General features: G+C 43.7%; 2 protein-coding genes and 1 long non-coding RNA gene across 3 annotated transcripts in view; 2 read left to right on the forward strand and 1 right to left on the reverse strand.

Moving 5' to 3' along the window:
* Positions 1 to 10,500, forward strand: MATN3 (matrilin 3). The gene is made up of 19 exons (XM_081906088.1): positions 1 to 317; positions 2,228 to 2,797; positions 3,379 to 3,525; positions 3,607 to 3,753; positions 3,849 to 3,986; positions 4,068 to 4,214; positions 4,890 to 5,036; positions 5,220 to 5,366; positions 5,457 to 5,603; positions 5,685 to 5,831; positions 6,140 to 6,286; positions 6,893 to 7,039; positions 7,131 to 7,277; positions 7,353 to 7,499; positions 7,585 to 7,707; positions 8,554 to 8,682; positions 8,773 to 8,907; positions 10,171 to 10,282; positions 10,409 to 10,500. Exons 1-19 carry the CDS (start codon positions 107 to 109, stop codon positions 10,464 to 10,466), a joined length of 3,093 nt encoding a protein of 1,030 aa, XP_081762214.1. The 5' UTR covers positions 1 to 106; the 3' UTR covers positions 10,467 to 10,500.
* The window catches only part of LOC309367432, a 15,241-nt gene continuing 5,188 nt past the window's right edge, over positions 8,692 to 18,744 (reverse strand). The window contains exon 2 of the long non-coding RNA XR_014167167.1: positions 8,692 to 8,878. This is a non-coding gene — a long non-coding RNA (uncharacterized lncRNA). The remainder of the gene's footprint in view (positions 8,879 to 18,744) is intronic.
* Positions 17,284 to 18,744, forward strand: part of TTC32 (tetratricopeptide repeat domain 32) — an 11,161-nt gene continuing 9,700 nt past the window's right edge. Inside the window, exon 1 of the mRNA XM_081906665.1 lies at positions 17,284 to 17,288. The gene's annotated coding sequence lies outside the window, so the exon portion shown is untranslated. The remainder of the gene's footprint in view (positions 17,289 to 18,744) is intronic.

Raw genomic sequence — 18,744 nt, forward strand, 5'->3', positions numbered from 1 at the left:
TCTCTGGCCAGGAACTTAAAAAATAAAATAAAACCTGTCTCAAGGAAAAGCACACAGACAGTATCAGGAAGGTAGAGGAGCTGGTGTTCAAACCAAAGCAGCTGAAATGCTCTGGCTACTCAAGACGCCTGGCGCTTGCCTTTTCCTGCTACTGCCTGCAGTTTTAGGGGTCCGGTACAGGTTTCCTAAGCGCTCAGTTCGGGTAGGTTTGCGCTCCATTCCACTGCAAGGCAAGACATTTGGCGGAAAAGCTGCAGCAAGGGCTGATGAACCCTACTCCGGAGATATCGAGGGTTCTTCAACAGTCTCCTCTACAGGTAATTTAGCTTCTGTGCTATGGGCAGAGGGTCTGGAGAAATGCTAAAGGTCAGGCATATTTTCTAGGTGTTGGCTATTGCATTCCCAAATATTCAGTAAATAATAATAATAATAATAATAATAATAATAATAATAATAGGAGCTGGACCTCAGGCTGAACAATGGGGGTGGAGATGCTCCTTCAGGTATACTGGGCTGAGGCCGTTTAGGGCTTTAAAGGTCAGCACCAACACTGAATTGTGCTCGGAAATGTACTGGGAGACAATGTAGGTCTTTCAGGACTGGTGTTATGTGGTCCGAGCGGCTGCTCCCAGTCACCAGTCTAGCTGCCGCATTCTGGATTAATGGTAGTTTCTGGGTCAAAGATAGCCCTACATAGAGCACATTGCAGTAGTCCAAGCAGGAGATAACCAGAAAATGCACCACTCTAGTGGGACAGTCTGCAGGCAGGTAGGGTCTCAGCCTGTGTACCAGATGGAGCTGGTAAACAGCTGCCCTGGACACAGATTTGACCTGTGCCTCCATGGACAGCTGTGAGTCCAAAATGACTCCCAGGCTGCGCACCTGGTCCTTCAGGGGCACAGTTACCCCACTCAGGACCAACACAATCTCCTTTTTTTCTGGCAGGTCTGCAGGTGGGACACAAATTGTTTTGGTGTATCTTTTTATTGGCAAGAGATGTGATGATGGCAGGCATTCTATCATAAACACTCAACAACCATATTGGACTGATGAGAATTCCTGATGATACATTGGGAAACTTTTAGACTAGACTTTTTCAATGCTGTAGCCGAGATGTTGTGGACTACAGCTCTCACAAGCCCATAGCCAGCATGACAAATGATCAGGGATGATGGAAGTTGTCGCCCAAAGCACCTGGACGACACCAGGGTGCTTTAGAGAAAAGCCAAGTAGTAATATAAATATATATTATAAATACACATGGAAATATAGGTTGTTAGAACTTTTAATTATGCCCTTGTGAGTTCCAAAACTTCCCTCTTCCCCTAGCATAGAAGAAGACCCCACATTAGTTGAGTTAAAAATTGGTTTACTTACGAACCCTTCCAAGGTCCGGTCCATGTGCTATTCCGTACATCCCTCGAAAAAGTTGCACAGGCAGTATAACTTGGCTTAGTTGCAAAGTGGTGGAAGTTCCCAAATCATTAGTATATAGGAACTCAAGAGAGGCTTGTTAGAGCCATGCGGCTAGGGTGCAGCAATCAAAAATAAGGCAGGCAGGGTGGGGGTGGAGAGAGGATAGGGAATTTGAAGAAGCTGTAAAAGCTGCACAAATGTTAAATATTCTCCCTGACTTTCTACCATGGTTGAATCTCCACACAGGGGCTTAAACTGCAAAGAAGTTGTTGAAATATTACAAATGGGCCATTGGCGACATGTTTGTGTGTGTGTCCTACTTTCAGATTTTCTCCAGAATTGGCAACTTCATATTAAATGGGGGTGGCAAGGCATTGCGAAAAACTTGCATGTGTGAGGAGTTCAAATCCCACAATAAGCACTTATCTGAAAACACACTATTCCAGTTGTGTCAAGCCTGTTGTGATGACCATTAGTGTAGAAATCATTAAAAAAAAAAGCGCTGATATTCTCAATCCTTTCACAGTGATAAAATTATTAAAGTCTTGACTGCAAATCTATACTCACCTGAGGGGAGTAAGCCCTATTAAACTCTTCTATATTTTTCTTAAATGTACTTCTGAGCAGGCCTAAAACTGCACCATTTTGTACTACACATTACTATCCCAGGCAGGCAGATTTCTTGATTTTCCATTTGTACCACACTGGAGTCCAACTTGTAAAAGAAAAGAAAAAATCAGGAGTAGTTTGTCAAAGTCTCTTTTAAGTCCAGCCACTTAATTTGGAATATTGTGCTTCAATTGTCTTGCAGAGGCTATATGCCGGAGTCGCCCCATAGACCTTGTATTTATAATAGACAGCTCCCGCAGTGTCCGGCCTCAGGAGTTTGAAAAAGTGAAAACCTTCTTGGCCAAACTGATTGAAGCCTTGGATGTGGGGGAAAGAGCGACTCGTGTTGCGGTGGTGAACTATGCCAGCACAGTGAAGATTGAATTCAATCTTCAGAAGTACTTTGACAAAGCGTCCATGAAGAATGCCATCTATCACATCCATCCATTATCTGTGGGGACTATGACTGGCTTGGCCATCCAGACAGCCATCAACAAAGTTTTCACCAGAGACGGAGGGGCAAGGGACTCTTCCCATGACGTCCCTAAGGTGGTCATTATAGTGACCGATGGCCGACCTCAGGATCAGGTTCATGAGGTGGCTTACAAGGCTCGAGCCTCTGGAATCGAGATTTATGCCGTTGGGGTTGACCGAGCAGATATGGAGTTCTTGCGGCTGATAGTGAGTGAGCCGGTCAGTGAGCACGTTTCTTATGTGGAGACCTACGGTGTGATAGAAAAGCTGGCTTCCAAATTTCGAAAAACGTTCTGTGGTAAGATAATCACTACACGGTGATTACTCCCTTTTGTTTCTGCTGCTAGGATAAGGATATACAATCGTACCTTGGAAGTCGAACGGAATCCATTCCAGAAGTCCGATCAACCTCTAAAACGTTTGAAAACCAAAGCGCGGCTTCTGATTGGCTGCAGGGAACTCCTGCAGCCTATCAGAAGCTGTGGAAGCCCTGTCGGACATTTGGGTTCCAAAGGAACATTCGCAAACTAGAATAATCACTTCTGGGTTTGCGGTGTTCGGGAGCCAAAACGGCTGAGTTTCAGGGCGTTCAGGATCCAAGGTATGTTAGGTAAATCTGTTTTTTCCCCTTTTTGTTTTTTAATGTATTATATGGCTTTATTGATGTAAATTGCTTTGATATATCTTTTCATGATACAGCAGTATACAAATGTTTAAAATAAATAAATTCCCCACATAAAAACTGAACTGTGTCTCTCTATGAGACAGTTGTGCCATCTCAGCCAGGAAATGCTTAACACGTAAGTTATTTGATCACAGAGCATTAAATGTTTTCTGTGGCACCAGCGGACATAATTCTTCTGTATACTCCTTCCCTAGCTGTGGATGTTTGTGCCCTTGGGACCCACAATTGTGAGCAACTTTGTGTGAGTAGCGATGGCTCCTGGCGTTGTCAATGCTATGAAGGGTACATTTTGAATCCGGACAAGAGAACCTGCTCAAGGAAGAAGTTGGAGGCTCCCTCAGGTAACACATTTTATGAGGAAATTAGGATTTTTATTGATTTATTATTTAGTTATTAAAGTAGTTCCTTAATGCCCCTCCAAGGTCCGGAGACCTGTGAGCCTGGGATCCACAATTGTGAGCAACTTTGTGTGAGTAGTGATGGCTCCTGGCACTGTGAATGTTATGAAGGGTACACCTTGAATCCGGACAAGAGAACTTGCTCAAAGAAGGAGTTGGAGGCACCTTCAGGTAACATGTTTTGTGAGGAGATTTTTTTTTTAAAAAAAGTAATTTATAATTTAGTTGTTAATATAATTCCTTATTATCTGTCCTAGCTGGAGAAGGTTGTGCATCTGGAAGTGACAACTGTGAGCAATTGTGTGTGAGTACAGATGGCTCCTGGCATTGTGAATGCTATGAAGGGTACATTTTGAATCCGGACAAGAGAACTTGCTCAAGGAAGGAGCTGGAGGTTCCCTCAGGTAACACATGTTATGTTGAGATTTGGCTTTTTATCAGTTTATTACTGTGTTATTAATGTAGTTCCTTAATGCCTCTCCTAGGTCGGGAGACCTGTGAGCCTGGGATCCACAACTGTGAGCAACTTTGCGTGAGTAGCGATGGCTCCTGGCGTTGTGAATGTTATGAAGGTTACACCTTGAATCCAGATAAGAGAACTTGCTCAAGGAAAGAGTTGGAAACTTCTTCAGGTAACATATTTTGTGAGATTTCTTCTGTTTTCTAAGTAATTTATCCATTTATTATTCAACTACAGTGGTGCCTCGTGTTAAGAACTTACCGTATTTTTTGCACCATAACACTCACTTTTTTCCTCCTAGAAAGTAAGGGGAAATGTCTGTGCGTGTTATGGAGCGAATGCCTGTGGGTGGCGGGGGGGATCTGCTGTAGTCGTGAGCAGAGGATCCATGGTTCCCCTTCCTTCCCTCCTCCGTGGTTTCAAAGCATGGATCCACATGGATCCTCAGGATTTTTGCATTGAGCTACTCCAAACTCACTGTCAGATCACATGTCTGTGGCCACAGCATGAACCACAAAAATCATATATCCACTATTTCGTTTAGAATATTTTTTTCCTTGTTTTCCTCCTCTAAAAACTACATGCGTGTTATGGTCTGGTGCGTGTTATAGAGCGAAAAATACGGTAATTCATTCTGGAGCTCTGTTCTTAACCTGAAAATGTTTTTAACCTGAGGTACAACTTTAGCTAATGGGGCCACCCGCTGCTGCCGCACAATTTCTGTTCTCATCCTGAAGCAAAGTTCTTAACCCGAGGTACTATTTCTGGATTAGCAGAGTCTGTAACCTGAAGCGTCTGTAACCCGAGGTACCACTGTATTAATGTAATTCCTTAACGTCCATCCTAGGTGGAGAGGGTTGTGCATCTGGAAGCCACGACTGTGAGCAATTGTGTGTGAGTAGCGATGGCTCCTGGCGCTGTGAATGTTATGAAGGGTACACCTTGAATCCGGACAAGAGAACTTGCTCAAGGAAGGAGTTGGAGGCCCCCTCAGGTATCACATTTCATGAAATTTATTTTGTTTTCTAAGCAATTTAGCAATTTTTTACTCAACTATTAATTAACTTGCTCAAGGAAGGATCTGGAGGATCCTTCAGGTAACACATGCTGAGAGATTATTTGTTCTTTCCTAATTTATTAATTAGGCGTTAATGTAGTACCTTAATATATCTCCTAGGTCGGGAGACCTGCGGGCCTGGGACCCACAACTGTGAGCAGCTTTGTGTGAGTAGCAATGGCTCCTGGCGTTGTGAATGCTATGAAGGGTACACCTTGAATCCGGACAAGAGAACTTGCTCAAGGAAGGAGTTGGAAGCTTCCTCGGGTAACACATTTTGTGAGATTTCCTTTTTTCCTAAGTAACTTATCCATTTATTATCCAACTATTAATGTAATTCCTTAACATCTGTCCAAGGTGGAGAGAGTTGTGCATCTGGAAGCCATGACTGTGAGCAATTGTGTGTGAGTACAGATAGATCCTGGCGTTGTGAGTGCTATGAAGGGTACATTTTGAATCCGGACAAGAGAACTTGCTCAAGAAAGGAATTGGAGGTTCCCTCAGGTAACACATGTTATGTTGAGATTTGGCTTTTTATCAATTTATTACTGTGTTATTAATGTAGTTCCTTAATGCCTCTCCTAGGTCGGGAGACCTGTGAGCCTGGGATCCACAACTGTGAGCAACTTTGCGTGAGTAGCGATGGCTCCTGGCACTGTGAATGTTATGAAGGGTACACCTTGAATCCAGATAAGAGAACTTGCTCAAGGAAAGAGTTGGAAACTTCTTCAGGTAACATATTTTGTGAGATTTCTTCTATTTTCTAAGTAATTTATCCATTTATTATTCAACTACAGTGGTGCCTCGGGTTAAGAACTTAAATCGTTCTGGAGCTCTGTTCTTAACCTAAAACTGTTTTTAACCTGAGGTACAACTTTAGCTAATGGGGCCTCCTGCTGCCGCCTCGCAATTTCTGTTCTCATCCTGAAGCAAATTTCTTAACCCGAGGTACTATTTCTGGGTTTGCGGAGTCTGTAACCTGAAGCGTCTGTAACCCGAGGTACCACTGTATTAATGTAATTCCTTAACATCCATCCTAGGTGGAGAGGGTTGTGCATCTGGAAGCCATGACTGTGAGCAATTGTGTGTGAGTAGCGATGGCTCCTGGCGCTGTGAATGTTATGAAGGGTACACCTTGAATCCAGACAAGAGAACCTGCTCAAGGAAAGAGTTGGAAGCTTCTTCAGGTAACACATTTTGTGAGATTTACCGTATTTTTTGCTCTATTAGACTCATTTTTCCCCTCCTAAAAAGTAAGGGGAAATGTGTGTGCGCCTTATGGAGCGAATGCAGGCTGTGGAGCTATCCCAGAAGCCAGAACAGCAAGAGGGATCGCTGCTTCCACTGCGCAGCGATCCCTCTTGTTGTTCCGGCTTCTGAGATTCAGAATATTTTCTTTCTTGTTTTCCTCCTCCAAAAACTAGTTGTGTCTTATGGTCTGGCGCGACTTATAGAGTGAAAAATACGGTATTTTGTTTTCTGTGTAATTTATCCATTTAGTGTCCAACTATTACAGTCATACCTTGGAAGTAAAATGGAATCCGTTCTGGAAGTCTGTTCGACTTCCAAAACGTTCGGAAAACAAAGTGTGGTTTCCTATTGGCTGCAGGAAGCTTATGCAGCCAATCCGAAGCTGCAGAAGCCCCATCAGACGTTTGAGTTCCAAAGAACGTTCGCAAACCGGAACACTCACTTCCGGGTTTGCGCTGTTTGAGAGCCAAAACGTCCAAGTACCAACACGTTTGGGTTTCCAAGGTACAACTATTAATGTAATTCCTTAACATCTGCCCTAGGTGGAGAGGGTTGTGCACCTGGAAGCCATGACTGTGAGCAATTGTGTGTAAGTACAGATGGATCCTGGCGTTGTGAATGCTATGAAGGGTACACCTTGAATCCGGACAAGAGAACTTGCTCAAGGAAGGAGCTGGAGGTTCCCTCAGGTAATACATTTTGTGAGATTTCTTCTGTTTTCTAAGTAATTTATCCATTTATTATTCAATTATTAATGTAAGACCTTAACATCTGCCCTAGGTGGAGAGGGTTGTGCATCTGGAAGCCACGACTGTGAGCAATTGTGTGTGAGTACAGACGGCTCCTGGCGTTGTGAATGCTATGAAGGGTACACTTTGAATCCGGACATGAGAACTTGCTCAAGGAAAGAGTTGGAGGCTCCCTCAGGTAACATGCTATGAAGAGATTTGTTGTTTTTTAAATTATTATGTAGTTACTGATATAGTTCCTTATCCAACCTAGGTGAAGAGAACTGCGTAGCTGGAACACACAACTGTGAGCAAATCTGTTTGAGTAGTAATGGCTCCTGGCATTGTGAGTGTTATGAAGGGTACACCTTGAATCCGGATAAAAGAACTTGCTCAAGGAAGAATCTGGAGGCTCCTTCACGTAATACGTTTTCTGAGGGCCTTATTATTTATTTAATTTTAAAGTTTAGTATTGAATTATTAATGTAGTTCCTCATCTGTCCTAGGTGGGGAGAGCTGTGTACCTGGGACTCACAATTGTGAGCAAATCTGTGTGAGTAGCGATGGCTCCTGGCATTGTGAGTGCTTTGAAGGCTATGTCTTGAATCAAGACAAGAGGACTTGCTCACGTAAGAATCTGGCAGCTTCATTAGCCAGCACATTTCGTGATGGGAGGTTTTGTGGGGGTTTTTTGGTTTAGAAGCGTTCAGCAATGTGATTTCTTATTTGCATTTGAATAATCTTATTGTTCTTCAAAACTATCTTGTAAGCTAGGTCATTATTATTTATTCCCATACTGATGGTAAAGGAGGGCTCTGAGGGAATAACATCCCCAAAGCTTTAGATATACCTTGCCATGTCATGGCTAAAGTACAGTTTGAGTTGGAGAGTTCCCCATGTCTCAGGTGACAAACCTAGTTATTCTGTCACATCCGCTCTCTCTAAATACCCCAAGAGGGTGATTCGAATCATTTTTCAATTAGCGTGTCTTGTTTTCCCCTCAGTTACAAAAGTCTTTATAAACTAAGAACTCTCTCTCTCTCTCTCTCTCTCTCTCTCTCTCTCGATATATATATATATATATATATATATATATACAGTCATACCTCAGGTTACAGAAGCTTCAGGTTACGTTTTTTTCAGGTTGCAGACCACCAAAACCTGGAAGTGCCAGAATGGGTTACTTCTGGATTTCAGCAGTTGCGCATGCGCAGAAGCACTAAATCACGTTTTGCGCATACGCAGAAGCACTGAATCACAACCCACACATGCACAGACGCACCGCTGCGGGTTGCGAATGTGCATCCTGCACGGATCACGTTCACAACCCAAGTGTCCACTGTATATATAATGGTTGTACCAGATCACGCCACTTTGAGCTCCCTTGATGGAAAGGCAGACTATGGATGTGCTAAATAAGTAAATGTGTCTTTGTGAAGACCAAGTTACACAGTATATCTCAACTCCCTCCCTAGCTAGAGAAAAGGATGTTTGCACAACTGGAGACCATGACTGCGAACAGATCTGTGTCGCCAGCGGTGACTCTTGGCACTGCGACTGCTTTGAAGGGCACACCTTGAATCCGGACAAGAAGACCTGTTCAAGTAAAGATATGGCAGCTCATTCAGCATATTTATAATGAGAAAGGGAGGGTGCAAGCCTATTTATTGCAATTCTCTCTCTTTTTTAAATAGTTCATTCTTCAGCTTTGGATGTCTGTGCTCCTGGAACCCACAACTGCCAACAAATCTGTGTTCCCAGTGGCAGTTCCCATCGTTGTGAGTGCTATGAAGGATTCACCTTGAATGCAGATAAGAAAACATGCTCAAGTAAGAATCTGGCCGATACATCAGGAAGGAAAAGCATAGTGTTGCTTCTTTCCCCCCAGTACATATTTCAGTTTGGTTGAGAAACTGCATTCTTAGTGGGCTTGCTGCCATTTTTCTTGGGAATGGTCTCTCTCCCCTTGGCTGCGTACGTGCCATGCATTTAAGGCACCCACCCCTCAAGAATCCTAGGATCTGTAGTTCACCCGACACAGCATCCGAACAAACTACAGTTCCCAGGATTCTTTGGGGTGTGTGGAAATGTGTTTTTAAATGTGTGGTGTGTAACAGCTGCATGACAGGACGACGCTTACCCTTGAAGAGAGATGTACTGTGGAGCAGTGGCGTAGCATGGGTTGTCAGCACCCGGGGCAAGGCAAGTAATTTGCACCCCCTAACCCATGGATTTGCGCCCCCTAACCCTAAGCCCCAGATGTTGCGCCCGCCCCCCCTGCACCCCCCACGCTACGCCACTGCTGTGGAGGAAAGCTATGCTGTCATGACATCTTCTGTCATGGAGACATTTAATGGTTTTCTGTCCAGGACATCCCCTTTTGGGGAGCTGTGCTCTCCCATGGGTCATGTGACTCACATGGGAGTGCAGCCCAGAAGACACACACCCCAGTTTTGTCCTGGGACATGCTGGAGGGCATAGTGGCACCATTCACACAGCAAAAACTACCACAGAGATGTCAACATTTTCAAAAGTAAGGGGGTCCATGACTCGGCCTTTTAAAAAACAGGGCATCCACAGTACTCAGCTAATTGGGAACCACTGGTTTAGATACTAATGTTTTATTTATTGAACCCTGCTCTGAGATTGCTTGTGGCAATGAAGGTAAAGGTAAAGGGACCCCTGGCCATTAGATCCTGTCATGACTGACTCTGGGGTTGCGGCGCTCATCTCACTTTATTGGCTGAGGGAGCCAGCGTACAGCTTCCAGGTCATGTGGCCAGCATGACTAAGCCGCTTCTGGCGAACCAAAACAGTGCACGGAAACGCCATTAACCTTCCTGCCAGAGCGGTACCTATTTATCTACTTGTACTTTGACGTGCTTTCGAACTGCTAGGTTGGCAGGAGCAGGGACCGAGCAACGGCAGCTCATCCCGTCGTGGGGATTCAATCCGCCGACCATCTGATCGGCAAGCCCTAGGCTCTGTGGTTTAACCCACAGCGCCACTCGCGTCCCGTGGCAATGAAGAGTGGGTAACAAATATTGTTAATACATAGATAACCGAAAGCATATGGTTCATTCTCTCCTCAGGAATAGCAAGAAGCCGTCTTCCTTCTACGACAACAGAAGAGGCCTGTAAATGTGAATCACTTGCTAAATTTCACAAGCTGGCCGCTTCATATTTTGAGGCAATATCTACAAAACATATCCTTTCTTTTGAGATCTTTTCAGTGGTGGATGCATTGCTGTTTTGTGTGCTTCCTTGTGTGGCAAACATCTCTGCAAAATCTGATCTGCAACCATGTGATATGTTCCTTAACGGTTGACCACTAGATGATCTGTCCAAGAAATTAGAAGCATACCAGTATGGTGCAGAACATGTCTAGAGCTGAAGAACCTGCTGCAATTAAAAACAATTCCTTTCTATTGCACTTTGCAAGCTTTTCTTTCAAAGGAGTTGCTTTGTGGTTAAAAAAAAATGTGTGCAGTGATGCCACTTGTGTAATGCACATAATTGTGTCTAATCAAAGAAAGTTCATTCTGCATAAAAATCAATGTTGTTGTTTTTATAGTCATATGCACTGTGCGGTGCATATTTCTACAACTATATTTGAATGCGGTGGTTAAAACTAAATCTGCCCCTCTCATATCCAACCATTTATAGGTACAGAAAAAGCCATATAAATAGTTGTGGCTGGTATGGTGCATTGTAAAAACTTTTTTGCATCTGGCAAAGTAGAATATAAATGCTATCTCCTATCTCTGATTTCCATTTAAATGGTATTTCTTTGCCCTTAGAGACATATATGGGACGCGGGTGGCGCTGTGGGTAAAACCTCAGCGCCTAGGGCTTGCTGATCGCATGGTCGGCGGTTCGAATCCCCGCGGCGGGGTGAGCTCCCGTCTTTCGGTCCCAGCTCCTGCCCACCTAGCAGTTCGAAAGCACTCTTAAGTGCAAGTAGATAAATAGGTACCGCTTTATAGTGGGAAGGTAAACGGTGTTTCCGTGTGCTGCGCTGGTGCCGAATCGCCAGAGCAGCTTCGTCACGCTGGTCACGTGACCCGGAAGTGTCTCCAGACAGTGCTGGCCCCCGGACTCTTAAGTGAGATGGGCGTGCAACCCCAGAGTCGGTCACGACTGGCCCGTACGGGCAGGGGTACCTTTACCTTTACTTTAGAGACATATATGTCCAGTGGGACAAGCTGCTCTAAATGACATTCATGCCCCTTTAAACCCCATTTTTTAATCCAGAAGGACTCAAAATATATCAGCAGAATGGACTTGCTCAAATATCACTACTATGTGGATGAAACACAATGTACAGCGGAAGGTTAAAAGCCCACTGACATTATTTGCCTATGACATCTTAATGTAATTTACATCTTGCAACCTTTCTTTTTAATAAAGATCAGCATACTCTGGAAAAGTTTTCTTTTCCTTTCTATGTAGCTCTGTGAGAATGTATACAATACATTAGAGTTTGGATTTGATATCCCGCTTTATCACTACCCGAAGGAGTCTCAAAGTGACTCACAATCTCCTTTCCCTTCTTCCCCCACAACAAACACTCTGTGGGGTGAGTGGGGCTGAGAGACTTCAAAGAAGTGTGACTAGCTCAAGGTCACCCAGCAGCTGCATGTGGAGGAGTGGAGACGCAAACCCGGTTCCCCAGATTACGAGTCCACCTCTCTTAACCACTACATGACACTGGCTCTCTGTTAAAAAACAGGAAATTTGTTTGTCACTGTGAAAGCGACTTAGCCCATGGTTCATTGATTCAACGTGAGTTCTTATCTTAATATAGTTGTCCCTTATTCTCTATTACAGGTCCTTAAAATAAACAAATGCTTTTTTATCTGAATAGCAAGTTTTGATTTTCCCACAGGGACCCTACATGCACTGCTTATTGTTCACTAAGTTAGGGTTGCCATATTTCTAGAAGTGTCAGGACCCAAAAGTCATTTAGCTTTTTTCAGGGAACAACCTCCTAGATATTTTGACGATTTTCCAAACTCCCTGCTGGAATTAAATCCCGGACATGTCTAGGAAATTCCAGACGTATGGCAAACCTAACTGTGTGTGAATATGTGTTCATACCCTGAGGTGGGAAAAATGAATTGCACAAATATAAACTGACGCAAGAGAGGAAGTAGACTAGAGCGTTCCTAATAAAGGCTCTGTGTCTCTGATATTTGGATACTTAATGTCAACACAGAGAGACGCACTGAAGAAGGGAGGTTAAACCTGTAAAAAATAATCATCATCATCTCACACAGCTGCCAAAGATGTTCAGGACTTGTATTAGATAAAATAAACATGGGGAGTAGTAACTCCAGCCTCTGGTGGGCAGACACAGAAGTTGCACCTGGACAACCAAGTCATAACTGGTCATACAGCTGAGCTCTCTCTCACCCCATTTCTCGCTTTGTCCCTCTCCATTCTCAGCAGTCCCCAAAAAGGTAAAGGTAAAAGGACCCCGACCATTAGGTCCAGTCGTGACCGACTCTGGGGTTGCAGCGCTCATCTCGCTTTATTGGCCGAGGGAGCCAGCGTGCAGCTTCCAGGTCATGTGGCCAGCATGACTAAGCCGCTTCTGGTGCAACGGGACATCGTGATGGAAACCAGAGCGCATGGAAACACTGTTTACCTTCCTGTCGCAGCAGTACCTATTTGTCTACTTGCACTGGTGTGCTTTCAAACTGCTAGGTGGGCAGGAGCTGGGACCGAGCAACGGGAGCTCACCCCATCATGGGGATTCGAACTGCCGACCTTTTGATCGTCAAGTCCTAGGCTCTGTGGTTTAACCCACAGCGCCACCTGCACCCCCCAGTACTAGCTTCCAAAAGCTAACCTTTAAGGGGGAGCCCATTATGGGGGGTGGGAAAACCTTTTGTTTTTGGAAATGGTTCCTCATTTTTGAAGGTAGGAAGGTTGCCCACACCTCAGAAGGGATGGATAGAAATGAAAGCAATGATGAAAGAACAGGTGACACATTTGTGTGGAAAGGTGGGGAGAGAGAACCAAACTTTCCTAGAAACAAAATACAGTGGTACCTCGGGTTAAGTACTTAATTCGTTCTGGAGGTCCGTTCTTAACCTGAAGCACCACTTTAGCTACTGGGGCCTCCTGCTGCCGCCGGAAACACGATTTCTGTTCTTATCCTGAAGCAAAGTTCTTAACCTGAAGCACTATTTCTGGGTTAGCAGAGTCTGTAACCTGAAGCGTATGTCACCTGAAGCATATATAATCTGAGGTACCACTGTAAAAAAAAAATCCTTCCAGTAGCACCTCAGTGAACAACTTTCCTCAACATGGAACTAGAGCAATTATCTCTGAAATACTTGACTGCCTCCGCCCAGCTTTCTCCTTGCATAGAGAACTCCTCTATCGGTCAGTATATTCCACTTTTTTATGTGTATATCCTGTTATGGAATATCAGTGACCCTATTTAATCTGCCACGCCTAAATGTTAAGTTACATTTACATTTAATATATGAATATCATTTAAGAAATAAATCAACCAAGTGCATTCACAGAATTGCATGATTCCACATATGTAAATGCATGTGCATTCAGTATTTTCTGCTAATAGATGAGCACATATAGTATCAAATGTATTATAAGCCAAACTCACCCTATTCACAGTGGCTTGGATCCTAACTTCCATGTGTCATCTGTTAAAAATACTAGACGGCAAATATCCACCACCTTCAAAGAATGGTAAATACCTGAGACTAGGACTATTTGCATTTTTTAATTGCCAAAGGTTTCTGTAGCCTCAGTAGTTCAGACTTAACAAACATCACTTTTCATAAACACAGCAAAATAATTAATGTTTTTGTCTTGTGGTTATCCCATCAAATTCCTGTCACAGATCGCCTGCCAATTTTATGAAAAGGTCTGGCTATTTTTATTTTTTAAAAAAGGCTTTGAAATACCTGATTCTGATTCACATATTTTTCCAGTTTTTGTTCTGCCTCGCTCTGTAATAATTTAAGATCCTCCCCTGATTTTCTCATTTTTTTCCTAAGTGGTGGGAAAAGGCCCACAGTACTTTTTCGGAGGGAATATAAGGTGAGCTGAATTTAAAGGTTTTGGCTCTTTATCTTCGCTGTCATGGAATGCACCTAAGGCACAAAATAATAGGGATGGTTGAGACTGCTTGCTAAATGCACATCTATCAGCCCCCTTCACCTGTGGATTGCATGAAGCGGAATCACTGGAAGAATGGGGCTGGTGCCTCTGGCCTCACTCTCAGTATTGCATAGTGCTGATGATTCCTACACCGATTGTTCACATATTAGCCTTGGACATCAGAGCGATGCCTTGCGACTTCAGGTACGGGACCAGAAGTACAGTCCCATTCTAAGCATGTTTTTCCTCCCCGATGCACACCTGAAGAGCAGTGCCGGTTTTACATATAAGCTAAACAAGCTATAGCTTAGGACCCCACTCTCTTGGGGGCCCCCAAAAAAACTTAAAGGAAAAAAGAACTGGATGTACATTTCCAAAATATAAGATAAAATACATATTTTGTTATGTGCAAATGGCTTTAGATACCTGTTAGGTCCATAAATTACCATATAGCATATATTCAACACAAAAAACAGCGACAATTTGTTGTTGAGAAAGGACAGCTGGACATATAAAGGGCCCCATTACCTTTAGTAGCTTAGGGCCTCATCAGACCTAAATCCGGCTCTGCTGAAGAGGGCTATTGATTTTCATAGCAAAACCCGAATGGCTTTAATGGATTAGACAAATTCATGCAGGAGAAAGGCTATCAGCGACCATGTTCTCCCCTACAGCATTGGAGGCAGTAGGACTCTGAATTCCAGTTACTGGGAATCACCAGAGTGCTGTTGTGGTCAGGTTCTGCTCTGAGGCTCCCCACTAGGATCTGTGGAAAAAGAATGCTGAACTAGATGGGTCGGTCTTCTTCTGGCTGAACTAAATGGTTTGGTCTTCTTCTAGCTGATCCTCTTATGTTCTTTACCTTGCACAATACTTTGATCAGAGGTTAGGACTACAGTGGTACCTCGGGTTAAGAACTTAATTCATTCTGGAGGTCCGTTCTTAACCTGAAACTGTTCTTAACCTGAAGTATCAATTTAGCTAATGGGGCCTCCTGCTGCCGCCACGCCACCAGCGCGCGATTTCTGTTCTTACCCTGAAGCAAAGTTTAAGGGGTACTATTTCTGAGTTAGCGGAGTCTGTAATCTGAAGCGTTTGTAACCTGAAGCATCTGTAACCCAAGGTACCACTGTATCTTGCTTTGCGATGTGTGCCTCCTTGCTCTAAATTGTTTTTACTCTTTCCAACATGCCCTGTTTCTCCTGCTTCAAAATCCAATCTTCCTGGTTACCCATCAACACTTCCTTGTTTTCTTTCAGAGTCTAGGTGAATGATATGCCTTTTGAATGATGCCCAAAGCCACCTGGGTAAGCTGCAATTTCAATCAATACAGTGGTACCTCTGGATGCGAACGGGATCTGTTCCAGAGCCCTGTTCACATCCTGAAGAGAACGCAATCCGTGTCTGCGCGTGCACGGGTCACGATCCATCGCTTCTGCGCATGACATCATTTTGACATGTTCCATTACTTCTGGGTCGCCACGGAGCGCAACCAGAAAACGCTGAACCTGAAGCAACTTTAACCTGAGGTATGACTGTACTTTATTTTGCCAGTCTTTGATGAAAGCTACCCAGGATTGCTGTTTCCAAGATAAAACTGCCTGAGATCACCTTTGGATGAAACAAATACTCACAACTTGAGAGATACTTTATTAACTACTATTACAAACATATCTCTCTCTGTGTGTGTTTGTGTGTGTGTTTTAACTTATCCCGATTTTGATTATTTAGATAATAACATTTATATGGTTTCAGTGAACAAGGAATCCAATTTGTCAAATAACAGCATTTTATAACAGACAATTATTATTATATAATTATTATATAGTGACCTCCCTGGGGCACAAGTCTGGGCAGTGTGTATGGAGGTCCTGGACTCCTCAGATGACAAGACCTTGATTTCGGCCTTGCTGATGACTAGATTACTGCATATTTGAAACTACATTATCTTTGCACTTAAACGTTGTGTTTAAATTTACTATTATTTTAAAACTGTCGCACTTATACGTTGTGTTTAAATCTACTATTAGTTTAAAACTGTTATTCTTAGCAGAATATACACGTTTTTCTTTTCAACTCTTGAGTAAGAATTATTCCTTGTATTGAAACTTTTGGCCAGAGCTCTTGGTATATCCTTTTTAGTGTACTTTCAACAAGAACTCCAATTTCTTTAGTGGTCCAAAGGAAAGCAGAGCAATAGGTCTGGCACCAGCGTAGCTGTGGGGGTTGCCAGAAGGAGGAGTAAAAAGGTAAAAAGTAAAGGACCCCTGGACGGTTAAGTCCAGTCAAAGGCAACTATGGGGTTGCGGCGCTCATCTTGCTTCAGGCCGAGGGAGCCGGTGTTTGTCCACAGACAGCTTTCCAGGTCACGTGGCCAACATGACTAAACCGCTTCTGGAGCAATGGAACACTGTGCTGGAAACCAGAGCACATGGAAATGCCATTTACCTTCTCGCTGCAGTGGTACCTATTTATCTACTTGCGTTAGTGCGCTTTCAAACTGCTAAGTTGGCAGGAGCTGGGACAGAGCAATAGGAGCTCACCCCGTTGTGCGGATTTGAACTGCCAACCTTACTATCAGAAAGCCCGAGAGGCTCAGAGGTTTATTTTATTTTTATTTTTTTTAATAAATTTTTATTGAGTTTTCAATTTTTTTATAAACAGACACACACACACAAACACCAAACACAAAACAATACATATATAATTTTCATTACCCTCTTTCCTTGACTTCCCCACATCTCTCCTTCCCACATTCCAATTTTAATAGTTAATTCAGCAAGTTATTTCCTCTTCTCTCTATTATATTGTTATCCTCTGTTCTTAATATTTAGCATCTCTTGTTAGACTCAAATTTACTTATAAGTTTTTACACATTAACTCCTTTCTCTAAGGTCGACCTATCTTCTCTCACACGAATCCTCCCATTTTAAACAAAACATTTCCAAATTAAAAAATCATAACTCAAAAAATCTTACTATTCTACTCTCCCCCTCCCTCCCTGGCCCAGTTTCTGTCCCTTTCCACATTTCTATTCTGAAAATCAGTTTCAGCCCGGATTTCTCACATCCGAGGCCCTCAAGCCCCAGTTAGTCTCTCTCCGTCTATTTTGTTGCTTGTTGGCCTTCAATTCTCGAAGGAGTTGTATCCCAAGCTCCCTCTTCTTTCCTTCCGCCAAAGTCGATAGCAGTTGCTGCCAAGGATCTGCCAATCTCCCATGCTCAAACTTAAAGAAAGGGTCCCAGTCATACTTGTTCTTTCCTTCCACCGAATCAGTCCATAGCAATTGCTGCCAAGGGTCTGCCAGTCTCCCATACTCAAACTTGAGGAAGAAGTCCCAATCATGCTTGTTTATTCTTTTATATTCCAGTATTTCAGATGTTCCAGGGGCTTCTTCCTTTGTCCTTCTCTCCTTTTGCAGATTTACGGTACACTGGTCCTGTTCATCAAGTCCTTTATTTTCTGAAGCTGCAGGCTTTTGGTTGATACTTTCCATCTGAACGTCCTCTCCTTCTTCTTCTTCCTTTCCCCCTATTTCCAAAACTATCTCTTCTGTTCCGGCTGCCGGGTTATTTTCCAGCTTTTTGTCATTAGCAGAGTTACACAGTTTCAGATTCAAGGTCACAAGTTGTTTGCTCATATCTGCAGTCTGTTCTTGTAGAATTCCCACGAGAAAAAACATCCTTTCAATCTCTGCCAGTAATTTTCCTTCTGCAGCCATTGCAGTATCTTTTATTCCCTCCAGGGGGATTGCCAGTCCAATCGTTCCTTTCCAACAGTTCGTTACTTTGTTATTCACAAATACTTTGTTTCCAATCAGTTCAGATACAATATGTCCCCTTTAATCCAAAAGAAATTTTCTAAGTCTCTCAATTCCAGCCTTTAGTTGCCCGTTTGACAGCTCTTTTGACAGCTGTCAAACTTTCTTTCTCCTTTTCCTCGGGCTCACACACACAGGACCCTCCCGGGTCCAGAATGGGGGGGGGGGGAAATTACACAAAAACTTCTAAAGTTCCTCTCTCCTCTCCAGCACAATAGCTTTTTAATCCAATTCGTGCAAGTTGTCTTTCTAAGCACAAAAGTCTTTCCACCTCAGTGCTCTTCTCCTTGCTTAAATCTTTTTGTGGGGGGGGGGAGTGTGGACTTCCTTTTAGCACATCCCCCGGTCGTACTCCAATCCAAGGTAAAATTTTAATATCAAATTTCCATTTTACTCACGGGTTCTTTATTTCAGTCCGAATTTCAGGAAGGAAGACAGCGCTCTCCGGCCATGGCTCGCGGCTTCGCTCCGCCGAGGTAGCGATGGACTCTCAGCACCACGCCGCATCCCAGTCCACTCCGCAGCCTTTAAAAAGGCTCTTCGCGGGTCGGGGGGGCGTTTAAGGTGCCCACCGAGTCACCAAGTCCGCAGGCTTCAGCGCCTGCGGTTTTTAAGGGTCCCCGTGTCGCCGGCACGGCAAGACCCGTCCTCAGCGGAGCCGATTCCCTCCGGAGCTCGGAGGGAATCCGCCATTACCGGATCGCGCTAT

Source organism: Podarcis melisellensis, assembly GCF_964234715.1.
Source record: "Podarcis melisellensis genome assembly, chromosome: 3".
Classification (NCBI taxonomy): domain Eukaryota; kingdom Metazoa; phylum Chordata; class Lepidosauria; order Squamata; family Lacertidae; genus Podarcis; species Podarcis melisellensis.

Excerpts from the sequence above, each read along its gene's own strand:
- MATN3 (XM_081906088.1), top strand. The coding sequence starts at position 107 with ATGCTCTGGCTACTCAAGACGCCTGGCGCTTGCCTTTTCCTGCTACTG. Across the intron at positions 5,604-5,684 it reads GGAATTGGAGGTTCCCTCAG|GTCGGGAGACCTGTGAGCCT; the intron begins GTAACACATGTT and ends TGCCTCTCCTAG. Across the intron at positions 7,040-7,130 it reads GGAGCTGGAGGTTCCCTCAG|GTGGAGAGGGTTGTGCATCT; the intron begins GTAATACATTTT and ends CATCTGCCCTAG.